The following is a 15,054-nucleotide window of genomic DNA, read 5'->3' as shown; positions in this document are numbered from 1 at the left end:
TTTATGGTCCCTCACTTTCCCATTTGCTCCACGCATCATTATTATTGGAATGACAAAAAAAATACACACTCTCACAGACACAAACAATGGAAGGAGAAATCAAGGAAAGTCCTGGGAACAGTTATGGAACTATTTTAGTCATCGTTCATCAAGCGTTTGAAGTCCAGCCCCAGTGTTCCAGATCTCAAATGGATTCAGCAGCCGGGGCTTGAACTGAGGACATTGCTGAGAGAAACCATGTCACGACTTTGCACACGCACACACACACACACACACACACACACACACACACACACACACACACACACACACACACACACACACACACACACACACACACACACACTGACTGACTGGTGGAGAATGATTAACTGATGTGAGCAGAGCATTCCTCTTGAGGTGGCATCCAGTCAGAAAGTCTGTCAGTCTGGTGTTGATTACTGCTGTGCTCTCCCACACTGCTGATCCACTGACCTGGGACAGGGCATAGGGCCACATCTGGCCCAAAGGCAGCTGGGTAGAGACCGGGCCAGGCTCTGAGACACTGACACCCTGATGTGATGGACAACCCCAGGGTATCAGGGCTATGCAATCACTCAACCCTTTTCAAGCACTTCACAGCCGACTCTCAGAAGTTAGAAGACAACTGGTGTCCATGGGACCTTTTCCATGGTTATTCATCACGATGACAAACCTCTCTCTCATTATAAAGACATTATTACCGCCAATAGCCAGGTGTAACAGTTGATGCAACAGTGTCTGATCTCTTTGTCTGTATGTGTGTGTGTGTGTGTGTCTCTCCCACAGTGAGGCCTATGATCTCAGAAGAGGAGGTGGCCTCGGTGGACCTGCAGCCCTACATGTTCGGCAAGCAGCACCAGCTAACCTGCACCGCCTTTGGAGTGCCCATGCCCGTCATCACGTGGCTCTGGCAACCATGCCATCCTGACCCCACCGACAAAGAGTGAGTCACTAACAAAGAGTGTGCCATCCTAGCCTGTTTATCCTGGGCAATCCAAGTGGTTATATTAACTAAGTCGTTAACTAAACTGTGAAGACCATTTAGTTTATGTTCACCTACTGTGTCAGTGCCTTTGAACCTTCCAGTAACTTTCAGAAATTCTGTGTTCTGCACTTCTTGTTTTAAGTTTTCACAATGTTCCTTCATTGGTAATGTACTTCAATTTGTTCTGTTGTTTACTGTAAACCATAAGAATATGTTAGAGCTGCGTAGGATCAATATCCTGCACAACCATAAGGCACCACTTCCAGGAAACAAAGCGTTCAATTCAGAACTGTGATAAAGTCGTATATTTTTTCTCGAACACCCAGTCTATGAATCAAAATGTTCTGAGTCACCAGGACCATCTGACAGAAACTACCGGATCACGGGGAGGGTCATGTGTTCTCTCATCCTGAGGTCATTGCGCAGTTCTAGTTATATCTGTAACATAGAGTGGGTGTTCTGAGTTTATTGGTTTGGTTCTTGGAAGTGCAATACATTCATACTTCTACGTATCTTCCATATGTCCACACAGACCCTGAGATTTATTGTCCTATCTCTGGTCTGTATGAATGGACATGATTGGTGAAGCAGACCAGCATTGTCCCTGCCAGTGCACATCCTGGTTATGTTTTGGATGCGTGTTTAGGTTTGTAAACCCTCTGCGGGGTCGGTACCAAGCGGATGCATCCAGTTTTTAGGTGAAATGGAAAGAGAGCCTTTTACGCGACTTCTGCTAATGGATGTTAACAAGGCGACACTCCATCTTAACTCCTCCTCCACATTTACTGGATTGGTTCAACAGTGCAGAAGAGAACCTCCCCCGGCAGTTTATTTTTTCTCGTCAGGACTTTTACGCCTGCTATGTTACATTCGGGTTTGTTGATGCTGAGCTCAGCTGTCATAGTATTGGAACTGAATCATACACACACACACACGCAGTCTGTGAGTCTGGAGTCCAGAACCACCGGGCTAGCCCGAGGCTCCCTCTCCAAAAACAGGCCTGCATCTATTTAATTGACTCTGTCCCAAAATACAGACATTTATCAAAGAAATGCAGCCCCGGAGAATTCCCCACTCATTTGTGGCCAGTGGCTCTTTGGGCAGGGAGAGATAATATATTAGTCTCAGACTCCCCAAGCTTTTATAGAGCTGAACGGGACAGAATGTGTGGTATGGGCGTGAATGTCGACCTGCTAGGGAACCTTCATAAACAACATGAACAATTTATAAGACAGTTCGTATTTGATTAATGATGGTCGGCCCCACCTATGTGAAGCTAGCCACAATAGGGATTACCCACAATAGTGGCATTTGCGGTTCGCCTTCAAAGTAAAAGTCCCTCTTTGAAAGTGAAGCGAATGGATATAGATAGTGGAATCATGCCATATTTAGACTAGATAATGCTAAACAAGGTTGGAGTGTTGGTATGTGGAGCAATGGAATTGGTTATCAGTCTACTCAGTGACATCCACAGAACACAACTGTGAAGAGTTTGCACAAATATTAGTGTCTTAGCTCTTATTGCGGGACTTTGACTGTGGGAAGTCACCTCTCCAGTCACCCTACTGTGAGTATTGACATTCATATTGCACTGTACAGTCTTACATAAGGATTGGGGGTCAATGAAATGGGGTATTGTCAGTGAAATGGGGTATCAGTCTACTCAGTACCCAAGTGCTCCTCCTCAGAGTTCTCAGACTCCAAAACATCCACGTTGTATTGTTTTTCCTCTGGAATAGTGTTCAATACACATAGTAGGTTGACTGGTACAATAAATGTTGGTCATTTCACAGGGGTTTCAGAGTCCTGCAATCAGAGCTACAATGCTAATATTTGTGTAATCTCTTCGCAGTTGTGTTCTGTGGGTATCACTGATGGTACCCCATGTCATTGATCCACAATCCATTGGTAAGGCTGTACAGTGGATTACAATGGCGCCGGAGGGGATGGCTGCCGTTTTATGGGCTCTTAACCAACTGTGCTATTTTGTTTTTGTTTTCGCATTGTTTGTAACTTATTTTGTACATAATGTTGCTGCTACCGTCTCTTATGACCGAAAGAGCTTCTGGACATCAGAATACCTTGAACTGGACTAATAATTTTTCTTTAATGAGTCAGACAAGAGGGATTTTCTCCAGACACCCGACAGGGCCCTCATCCCCGTCATTCGCAGTAGAAAGAGACAGAGATATCGCGGAAGGAGATAGGGTGCCTGGTAAGGAGCCGGCGACGAGTGGTTAATCTGCCTTTGCCATCAGTACTATTGGCCAACGTACAATCGCTTGCTAATAAAGTGGACAAACTACAAGCACGTATATCCTACCAACGGGACATTAAAAACTGTAATGTTTCACCGAGTCGTGGCTGAACGACGACATGAATAACATACAGCTGGCGGGTTATACACTGTATCGGCAGGATAGAACAGCAGCCTCTGGTAAGACAAGGGGTGGCGGTCTATGTATATTTGTAAACAACAGCTGGTGCACGATATCTAAGGAAGTCTCAAGGTTTTGCTGAGGTAGAGTATCTCATGATAAGTTGTAGACCACACTATCTACCAAGAGAGGTTTCATCTATATTCTTCGTAGCTGTCTATTTACCACCACAAACCGATGCTGGCACTAAGACCACACTCAATGAGCTGTATACGGCCATAAGCAAACAGGAAAACGCTCATCCAGAGGCGGCGCTCCTAGTGGCCGGGGACTTTAATGCAGGGAAACTTAAATCAGTTTTACCTCATTTCTACCAGCATGTTAAATTTGCACCCAGAGGGAAAAAAACTCTAGACCACCTTTACTCAACACACAGAGACGCGTACAAAGCTCTCCCTCGCCCTCCATTTGGCAAATCTGACCATAATTCTATCCTCCTGATTCCTGCTTACAAGCAAAAACTAAAGCAGGAAGCACCAGTGACTCGGTCAGTAAAAAAGTGGTCAGATGAAGCAGATGCTAAATATTTATAGAGCTGAACGGGACAGAGCGTGTGGTGGGCGGCTAGTGAACCTTCATAAACAACATGAACATTCCCTGAGAGCCAGAGCTGCCAGACCCCCGTCAGTGACAGCAGGGGTCCTTTCTGAGGCGTAAGATCAGGCAAACAATGGGCCATTACCGCGGGGTTATCAGGACCCAACACCGCTAGAAAAACACGGCTCGGGACAGCCTCACACTGGAGGGCCTAAATTATGTTACACTGCAGGCGCTGTAACTTGACAAAGGTTTCTGTTAATTATCCATCATTATTGGTTAAAAAAAAACACTCCTGGTTGCCAAATTTGTGACAGAAATTATGGTGGAGGGTCAAGCTGTGTCAAAGTGCCCCATTTCTGAAGCCCTAAAGATAATCAGCTCTGGCACTGGAAAAAGTGGCTCATAAACGTTTGAAGCTGAAAAGGGCCTGTTTTTTCAACAGCTAATGAGGGAGGTGCATCAAACAGAGATTTCAGCTCAGGCCATCCACAGCCTGGTTGGAGGCAGATTGAGCCAAATGTTTGTTTTATACAGTTCAGACCCCCTTCAAGGACCTGTCACGGCAAATTGACTACTTACCATTTCAGGATCAGACCTCATATAAATCACAGTCCCCTTGTGGTTGGGGAAGCGTAACGTCTCAGATAGCAGTTGGGGGCAAAAGAAAAAGGGATGGGAGAGGTGAAGGAGGCAGGAAGGGTTCTTTCGTTATCAGCAGCAGGGTAAGAAGGTATCAGCTGTCCCTTTTTTGACCAACCAAGGTCTGGGGATTAGCCTTATCTCCTCTAGTCAGGGAGTGAGGGGGTTTCCTGTGTGAGGTGACGCATAGCACGGCCCTTCCTGTCACGCTGCCGTTTCCTCCTGCCTCCCAGCCTGCCTGGCCTGGCTGCCTCACTCCTCATCAGCCTGATTGTTCCCCTCAGTAGGCAGGAGGAAAGCGAGGAGAGGAGGAGAGGCTGGCTGGTTTTTGTCTGGTTTAACACGCCTAGGCAGCCTGGGATATAGCCCGCCCTAAAAGGCCACACAAAAGCTATGATGTTAGTCAGAGCCTCATAAGGCTAAATGCCTGCCCGTTCAGAGCGACACATTGTCAAACTGTTTGGACCGCATTCGCTGGTCCATAGTGTCATTTCTGGTTCCAATTAATGAAATATAGGAAAGGATGACATGTCCACACGGCATTCTGCTCTAGTAGTCTCCTGTTTTGTCCACTGTTCTGTACTAATTTTCTAAACTGACTTTATACGTTAGGTAACCTGCAGCCTTTTCATCTAGTTCAGTAATCACTGGTTTCCTCTTTCCCATAGGTGTACCCTTTACACTGAGCCAATCCCAGTTCAAATGGACGATAAGGGGAACTACTCACACAACTGGATTGAGAGCATAGACAACAAAACTGAACTGGTGAAAGGAAAGAACAAGGTATGCTTATAGTATAGTTTTGTTCTCATTAGATTTGTTATAGACTCAGAGAAACTGACACTTCTTAACGTTGCACAACATAGAACAATGATTCATGCATGTGTTCTTGTCATATATGATGCATGTTTGATACTGAGCAGAAATGTCCATGACAAAAGAGTGCTTTGTGTTGGGCAATACAACAATTACTTCAAGATTTATATGAAAAAGGGATCTAGATGAAATGTCCGGATAGAGAGAGAGAGCACTCTGAGAGATTAACACTGAAGTGGGATTCCCTATGATCGTTCTCTTTGAGACGCCAACATCTGAAAACAATAAATCTACATCTTCATAATCCGCCTTATTATTTCACTGTTTTAGAATGATTCATTCTATCTGCATCAATATAGACTTATGTAACTGTAGCCAAAAGTTAATGAAGGAACATCAATATGCATTTATAATTGTTTTATTTTATTGTAGCCTTTATTTTTAGTCATACTGAGACCAAGGTTTTTTTTTTTACAGATGAGCCCTGAATTACATACAGTGCATTCGGAAAGTATTCAGACCCCTTCCCTTTTTCCACATTTTGTTATGTTACAGCCTTATTCTAAAATGGACTAAATAAAAATGTTCCTCATCAATCTACACACAATATCCCATAATGACAAAGCGAAAACTGGTTCTTAGAAATGTTTGCAAATGTATTAAAAATAAAGAAACCGTATTCAGACCCTTTGCTATGAGTCTTGAAATTGAGCTCAGGTGCATCCTGTTTTCATTTATCATTCTTGAGTTGTTTCTACAACTTGATTGGAGTCCACCTATGGTAAATTCAATTGATTGGAGATGATTTGGAAAGGCAGACACCTATCTATATAAGGTCGCTCAGTTGACAGTGCATGTCAGAGCAAAAACCAAGCCATGAGGTCAAAGGAATTGTCCGTAGAGCTCCGAGACAGGATTGTGTCGAGGCACATGATCTGGGGAAGGGTACCAAAACATTTATGCAGCATTGAAGGTCCGCAAGAACACACTGGCCTCCATCATTCTTAAATGGAAGAAGTTTGGAATCACCAAGACTCTTCCTAGAGCTGGCCGCCTGGCCAAACTGAGTAATTGGGGAGAAGGGCCTTGGTCAGGGAGGTGACCAAGAACCCAATGGTCACTCTGACAGAGCTCCAGAGTTCCTCTGGGGAGATGGGAGAACCTTCCAGAAGGACAACCATCTCTGCAGCACTCCACCAATCAGGCCTTTACGGTAGAGTGGCCAGACAGAAGCCACTCCCCAGTAAAAGGCAAATGACAGCCCGCTTTGAGTTTGACAAAAGGCACCTAAAGGACTCTCAGACCATGAGAAACAAGATTCTCTGGTCTGATGAAACCAAGATTGAACTCTTCACCATCCCTACGGTGAAGCATGTTGGTGGCAGCATCATGCTGTGGGGATGTTTTTCAGCGGCAGGGACTGGGAGACTAGTCAGGATCGAGGGAAAGATGAACGGAGCAAAGTACAGAGAGATCCTTGATGAAAACCTGCTCCAGAGCACTCAGGACCTCAGAATGGGGCAAAGGTTCACCTTCCAACAGAACAATGACCCTAAGCACACAGCCAAGACAATGCAGGAGTGGCTTCGGGACAAGTCTCTGAATGTCCTTGAGTGGCCCAGCCAGAGCCCGGACTTGAACCTGATCAAACATCTCTGGAGAGACCTGAAAATAGCTGTGCAGTGACACTCCCTATCCAACCTGACAGAGCTTGAGAGGATCTGCAGAGAAGAATGGGAGAAACTCCCTAAATACAGGTGTGCCAAGCTTGTAGCGTCATACCCAAGAAGACTTGAGGCTGTAATCGCTGCCAAAGGTGCTTCAACAAAGTACTGAGTAAAGGGTCTGAATATTTTTGTAAATATATATATATAGATATTTTTATACATTTGCAAAAATGTCTAAAAACCATTTTTTTCTTTGTCATTATGGGGTATTGTGTGTAGATTGATGAGGGGGGGGGGGACAATTTAATACATTTTAGATTAAGGCTGTAACATAACAAAATGTGGAAAAAGTCAAGATATCTGAATACTTTCCGAATGCACTGTAAATGACAGAAAATAGACAAATCAATATAAATACAAAATGCAAGCCGAAAGAAAAACACGGTCATAAAAAACAAACACATTCATCAGTAGTAAGGTCCTCAATCAGCTTTCTGAATTGCCCTAGATGCACCAAAACATCAAATTTAAGAATGTTTTAAAGATTGTTCCACAAATAATGTGCAAGAAAACTAAAAGCTGATTTACTTAACACAGTAGAGACCAAAGGAATTTCCAGAGTTAGCCATTGCTGAGACCAGGTGTGGTAACTTGTATGTTTAAAGTTTAGTAATGATGTTAGGTACAGTGGGAGTTTTTGTAAAATGGCTTTATAAATGAAAACATAGAAATGTATCAACCTACGTGACATCAAAGAGGGCCAACCAACTTTCTGGTAGGAACGTCGACTGAATAATCTGCTTTCTACTATTTAGCGAGAGGCAGGACCTATTTCTATAGAAGAAGCCCATTTTTATTCTCAGCTTCTTAACTAACTCATCAGTCTGCTTTTTAAAAGACAGCTTTTTATTTATCTAGATGCCCAGATATTTGTAAGCACGGACACGATCAATATGGACACCATCCAAAGTACATATGCTTAAATCATCAGTTATTTTAGGCGCTCTAGAGAACAACATATACTTAGTTTTACCTGCGTTCAATACTAATTTCAGGTCAATAATGTTTTTCTGTAATACAATGGAGGCAGACTGTAGTTCAGATAGAGCCTGGTCAACCGTGGGGGCAATAGCATACACAACAGTATCATCGGCATACAAGTGCAGGTTACCATTTTTTACTGACAAGTCGATATTGTTAATGTAAACAGTAAAAAGTACAGGACCCAGAATCGACCCCTGCGGGAACACCTTTCGCAATATCCAGGAAACCTAATTTAACACCATCATTAGATACACATTTAATTATTTCTGTCAAGTAATTTTTAAACCAGTTACCGGTACATGCAGCCTGGTCTAGGCCAATTAAGGAAAGCCTCTGAATTAGCAGTGAGTGATCAATAGTATCGAAAGCCTTTCAAATGAAATCCAAATAAAATCAGATTTTATTGGTCACATACACATATTTAGCAGATTTTATTGCGGGTGTAGCGAAATGCTTGTGTTCCTAGCTCCAACAGGTCAATGAAGAGGGCAGCACAATGTTGCCTTTCATCCATACAGTTAACCACATCATTTATAACTAGGGATGCAGCAGAGATAGTGCTATGATCTGGTCTAAAACCTGACATGTACATTTAGAATACATTTCAAAGATAAGGATGATCTTAGCTGAGAATTAAACAAGGATTCTAATATTTTAGCTAGGCAAGAAAGTTTAGAAATAGGGCGATAATTATTTAGGTCACAAGGGTCAATAGTGAAATAATGACATATAGTACAGTACAGTACATCGTAAATACAGTTAATTTATACATTGTTGTATAAATACAGTATGTACAGGGGGAAAGCAATATCAGTAGGCATATTTATGACAAGGAATCCCACTTTATTGTTTATGCTGCCGTAACTGCCAGGTATTTATAAGCAACTCACCAGTCTTTTCATATACAGTCAGCAACAAACAGACTGTCAAATCTGTCATGATTTGCTTTTGATTAAAAGAAGCCCCTTAGCCTTCAATTACAGTCAAAGCAAGTCGAGCGCCAGAACTGCCATGATGAAAAAGCATTTTGGCTTTCTTCAGGGCTGCTCTCGGGAATCGTTCATTCATCTGCAGACACTGTTCATTTCACCCTGCTGGAGTGAAAAACACCCTCAGACGAAACGCAGGTCCTTGGATCTAAAGAAGCTAGGCATGAAGCTCCAGCCAAGGCTCTGCGTGCTCTGCCAGAGAGAAGCGTTTATTCTGACATCACTGGATCATTATCTGTTGGATCACTGAGGGCTGTGGAGCTCCGTGTAGATAGCACCATACAGCCATACGGCTCAAGCCATGCGTGTGCAGACAGCGGAGATTGGCCTTTTATAGGTTCCCTTTTATAGGTTCCCCACTGACCTGTGAAGAGATCAGCTGTAACATACTGGAAATATTGAAACGAAGTTTGGAAATTTGAATAATATGTTATTGTCATTGTTTTTGTCATATATCTGTATTATTACGGTATAACAAAAAATGGCCCACATCTTGGCATGCATTCCCAAAGCTGAACATTGCAGCACATGTCCTAGGGGAGCTTGTTACCAAAACCATTCACCCCAAACGTAATTAGGTGCAGGCCTCAACTGCTTTCCCCAAAAGCCTATCGGATTAGTTGAAAGACAGCCGTTCCAACACACTGGGTCAAATTGGGGCATAAATCCAGCCAGCATATAAATATTTCAACAGCACAAGCAAGCCAACCAGTGAAGAAAATACTGGTAATTAGTCGTTACCCCAACACATATGCTGGTGTAGTAAACTTTTATTAAATGGTATTTCTCCTGCTTTCCCCTAAAGGGAGATTTATGAAGGCGTTTCCCCCCTCTGATGATGCATGGTTGATGGCATTTAGAATCATACTAATAGTATACATACACACGTAGTAATAGAGAGCTTAGGCCTCATTCACTTCCAACACTACCAATCTCTGATTGACATAAATAGGGAGGCAGTCCTTATTTACAAGCGCTTGCGGCCCAAACACTGGTGCTTTATAGGGGTGAGGACTAAGGGTCAGTGATAACAAGCGGCGGTTTAAAAGAGAGGGATTTGTTGGGAGTGAATTCCTCTCTGTCACCCCGCATAAATCTCTGTGCCCCGTGAACGAGAGGAAAGTGTTGGTCAGGGCTGCAGGGCTGCAGGGCTGGCCTCAGAGGGTCACAGTGCATCTGGTCAAGTCACCACTTAGGGACAGAGTGCACTTGCTGAAACAACTGTTTTCCAGCTCAAGTTACATCATCATTAGTAATGGCCGTAACGCAACACCACACAACAACTCCATCAAAACACCTGACTAATGTCATAGCAACTCAGGGTAGACAACGTAACACAACTTTTAACAACTTTAGCTAGCTTTTCCATCCAAACATGTTTACACAGTGCACAATATGAGCTGGAACATTAAAAACGTATTGAAATGTGTCACAAACAGTCCAGTCTCATGACCAAAGCCCTGTTTCTGAGTGTCAGAGGACAATGCCGCTAGAAACCCAGGAAGTTGACACCACCTAGACAATACAGCCACAGCATTCAGCACCTTTGATGTAGCTGCTCTGAAAACAGATGTCGTTCTGAACATAAAACAGAACCCCATGCGATCTGGCCCCTTGCCCAAATCTTACTCACTATTATGTCTACTAAGCCGTTAAATGGGTTCCACTCCAATGGTGATAGAATCTAGTGTGGCATTGTAAATGCTCTTCAGGAAATGACATGGAGGGCCAGGCGCTCCTTCTGTGGACCGGTGCTGCTAGGAGAGACGCGGCGGTTTTGAAAAAGTCCAGATGTATCCTTACGTTAATGTGAACCACTCGAGAGAATGAAATGGGCAAATAACCACACGGGTGTTGATGGAAAGTCTTCTGAGGTATAATGAAGCCAACCAGAACATTTTTCATTAACCCTTATTTATACAGGTTAGTCTCATTGAGATCAAATCTATTTAGCAGGAAATACATGTACACCAGATAGGTACAACATTCGCTGGCAGTACTGTAGATCTAATGATTGGCTTATTCTCACTCCTCCATAGACTGTGAGTACGCTAGTGGTGGGGGCAGCTAACGTCTCGGGGATCTACTCCTGCGCGGCCCAGAACGAACTTGGCACCCGCACACTGAGAACCCTTTTCTATGTGGATGGTAAGTGGGTCAACCTAATACTACACAACGTCCCCCACGTTGGTTGAAAGAACAACATTGGAGATTTTTTATACAGCATAAGGCGAAATGCTCAGGTGGTTTTTATTTTTACAGGCCAGGCATACAGTATAACTGTAACATACATGACATTTTGTTTCCAATGACTTACACATATGCTCTGTAATGAATCGCGAGGCAATCGCTAGAATGCACAGATTGTATTGTAGTATATGATGAATGGTGGTCGTCATTGCTGTCAACAAAAGGAGTCGGCTCATACTGAACATTGATCATAAGGTTTATTCAGACCACAAGCTTCAGCATGAGTTTACAGACACGCGTGGTCCGGAGAGCAGTGTCGTCCAATTCTAATGTCTGCTCTGTCCTATCTTCTTCGTGTACCCCTATTTATAACCAATGCAACAAGATGGGCTCCCTCTGCTGGCCAGTTTACAATACACTTCCTGTCTATTATATGTTACCTTATACTAAATATTGCCTTTTGATACTAACATAACCAACATTCCATTTCGTCATGAAAAACATTTAACAAAGGCATAATCTTCAGATACGATAGTATTGTGCATTAAAGAGAGCTGCTCTGGTGGACATTAATTGAAACCATCTTCCTCTGGAGCAGGCAGGCTTCAGCACCGAACTGAAGAGGCAAACATGTCCTGAGCCAAATGGTACAATCTAACAGCGCGAGTTTAAAAAGAGCTCTCAGCGCACACTGTAGCGCCGGCAGGTCATTCTTCTTCTTCTAGGAGCCTGCTGCTGCGTGAATCACTTTTTATATGCATCTGAACAGTTCCAAATGTTCATGAAATGAAAATTCCATCTAGTCCAGTTGTCTCATGACAAGAGAAATCAGCTGACAGGCCATGCAAGCAGTCATCACCTTTTTTCCCTCAAAAATAAAAAACGATTTGAAGTTGAAAGCTGATTGATGATAGTTTGGAATTGGGAATGGTGGTGACGCTGTGATTGGGGACACTGCTGATGATGCCAAACTCTGAGGATCCGGATGAGAATAAGATCATTTCCAGGAAGAAGCGCTGCAATGCACCACCATTCCTGAGGTGGAGGTGACTGAGAGTGCTGGATTGCTGCTGAAAAAGAGGACGGCGGAATTGTAATAACAGCTGTCTTCTTTTACGGAACACAGAATGCATTCCAGCGCCGTCTGGCTCCCCTGAGGCCCGGCCCCCGGCCTGATTCCTAATGGACAGCTGTAGGCCGCCCATCAGCATTGCTCGCCGCACACTGCCAACGTGCTTCCAATTAACAAAGTGATGAAACAGTAAATAACTGCAAATTTGAAATTCCTGGCATGGTGATGTGCAGCTTGATGTTTTAGAGATGTTCTTTCCCAGAATAGGACAGCTTCAATCAGCTGGCTATCTCATGCTACGTGTCTTATCTCCCTGAGTGAGAGGAGAGGGTTGCTGTAACATAGATGCTCTTGTAACCCACCTACATACTGGACGATGTGTTCATGTATTGTATACTCTAACCAATACTTATGCATGATATTTTTACTAGGTACCCAAATGGGGTGTTCCCCCCAAAAAGATGACCTGATGTGTTTTTCCCCTCTCCCCCACCAGATCACCCTCAGCACCTGTCCATCGAGCCCCAGACTGCCATCGAGGGTGATGACGTCACTCTGACTTGCCGCGGCACTCGGTACCTGTACACAGACCTGCAGTGGTACAACCCTCAAAACTACACCGTCACCACCGCCAACGTCACGGCCCTGCAGCTCAGCCCCTACTCTATCTCTCGCTCCCTCTCCCTGCACAACGTATCCAGGAGTCACACAGCAGGCTACCAGTGCTGGGCGCGTAACCTCCACAGCAAGACAGTCATAGTCCAGACTGTGCTGACTGTGGATGGTGAGTAGGAGACAGGAGGAGCATTGCCTGCTGGGTGATCAATGAGGTCTATCAGAACAGTAATTGCTGCACCACTGTCATGTCATACGGGTGTTGCCCAACTCTTTCTAAGAGTAATATGGTTGTATTACATTGCATTTCGGTAAAAGGTGCCTGTTCCTGGATATAATCACACTCAAGATTATGCAACCCAGTAGAGAGATGAGTTTGTCTGAGAAAGTCTTGAAAAGCAGAGTGATCTAATTCAGACATGTTTTTGTGGTTGACGCAGAGAGGAAGAGGCCGTGGCTGAGACAGAACCTGACCAATCAGGATGTAAACAGCAGCAGTACTCTGACTATGGCCTGCTACGCCCTGGGAGTGCCGCCACCCTACATCACCTGGTACAAAGACAACCTACCAGTACAAGAGGGTCCAGGTGAGAACTGCTGGAAATGACTCGTGATTAGGGGCCCTGAGGTTTCCATGGTCAGGCCCTACTGTATTGCTCAAACATATTAGTAATTTTCTCCAAAACTCTGCAAATAGCACTGCTGGGTGATCTGAAAAATCATAGTCAATCGATCAACAATATAATAATACTCTTAGCAAATGTACAATCTGAAGAAACTATGAGAATAGAAAGGTTCAGAACTTTTGTGAAACATCCCAGCACAGTTATAAATCAATTATAAATCAAAACTGGATGGTCTTCAGAGATAGATGGGAGGGGTTGTCCATTAGTTTACTCCAGTTAGGGGAGGAGGGGTGGTAGGGTTAGGAAAATATAATAGAGAAGGAAAATATATTTTTTAAATAATATATATATTTATAATATATTTATATATATATATATGGGGGATTAGAAATGATGCAGACAATTACATTGATAGAAGCCACAATCTATCTGCAAAATTAAAGCTGATCTCCATAGAATCTGAGCTGTAGACTTCATGCTATGTTCCAGGTATTACTCTGGGGGACGATGGGGTGCTGACGATCGAGAGAGTGAAGAAAGATGATGAGGGCTTGTACGAGTGTCTGGCCAGCAACAATGAGGGGAGTGTGAAAGCCAGCGCTGTCGTCACTGTCGTGGGTGAGTCACTTACCTCTTTATTTCCGTCATAATGCTCTTCATGATAATCCATGTCATGCTGGTAGCGAAACACAATGAATCTAACTACAGTACATTAACCACAACAGTGACCAAACACACCATGAACTCAACCAGCACAGCCACAGCCGGACCACTTCTTTACTGCATGACCAATCACAGCTCTTGGCCAAACTGGGCTATGTTTTCTTGTCACCAGTACAAATAGCTCTGGCCAGACTTCAATATGAAAACTCTCCACGGAGAGAGAAGCCAAGAGGCTGCCAAGAAAACCCAGCGAATTCCTCCGCTGGCTTTTATGACGGGGGCTCATGGAGCTCTGAGGTCCCCACCCATGGGACGTGACCTGCAAGGAGTGTGTGAAGAGTTCCCACTAATGACTGTGGGCACGGCCAGGAGAGAAGTCCTCTCGTTAAAGAACCATGGGACTGGAAACATGATGACACAGACTGGGAGGGAGGGGGGAGGAGGAGAGGGGTGGGGGGACAAGGTCATGCGACGGTATTCTGACAACTAGCCCTGGCACCAGACATGAATTCCTGTTCCCCTAAAAAATGTCAAATTTCCCTCAACGTCCAACCCCAGTGTCAGCACAATCCATTACATTACTAGAAGAAAATGTCCAAAATTAGGCATTACTCTATCAAAACTATTTGACAAATTCCTAAAGCTTTATGAACGTGAGCTGGCTAGGACAGTGAATGTTGAGATGGATAGTTAAGAAAAGAGCTTAATGTGCAACAACGTGGGATGCATAGCCCGAACAAACTAGGAAT

General features: G+C 43.9%; 1 protein-coding gene across 1 annotated transcript in view; it reads left to right on the top strand.

Moving 5' to 3' along the window:
- Nucleotides 1-15,054, top strand: part of LOC121532048 (vascular endothelial growth factor receptor kdr-like) — an 80,581-nt gene that overhangs the window by 26,165 nt on the left and 39,362 nt on the right. Inside the window, exons 10-15 of the mRNA XM_041837698.2 lie at nucleotides 808-964; nucleotides 5,292-5,406; nucleotides 11,179-11,287; nucleotides 12,898-13,185; nucleotides 13,457-13,603; nucleotides 14,132-14,260. Coding sequence (XP_041693632.2) covers nucleotides 808-964; nucleotides 5,292-5,406; nucleotides 11,179-11,287; nucleotides 12,898-13,185; nucleotides 13,457-13,603; nucleotides 14,132-14,260 — 945 coding nt within the window. The remainder of the gene's footprint in view (nucleotides 1-807; nucleotides 965-5,291; nucleotides 5,407-11,178; nucleotides 11,288-12,897; nucleotides 13,186-13,456; nucleotides 13,604-14,131; nucleotides 14,261-15,054) is intronic.

The sequence above is a fragment of the Coregonus clupeaformis genome, chromosome 2 (genome assembly GCF_020615455.1).
Source record: "Coregonus clupeaformis isolate EN_2021a chromosome 2, ASM2061545v1, whole genome shotgun sequence".
Classification (NCBI taxonomy): Eukaryota; Metazoa; Chordata; class Actinopteri; order Salmoniformes; family Salmonidae; genus Coregonus; species Coregonus clupeaformis.
The sequence above is the reverse complement of the archived record's forward strand: the minus strand, read 5'-3'. Positions and strand labels throughout refer to the sequence as shown.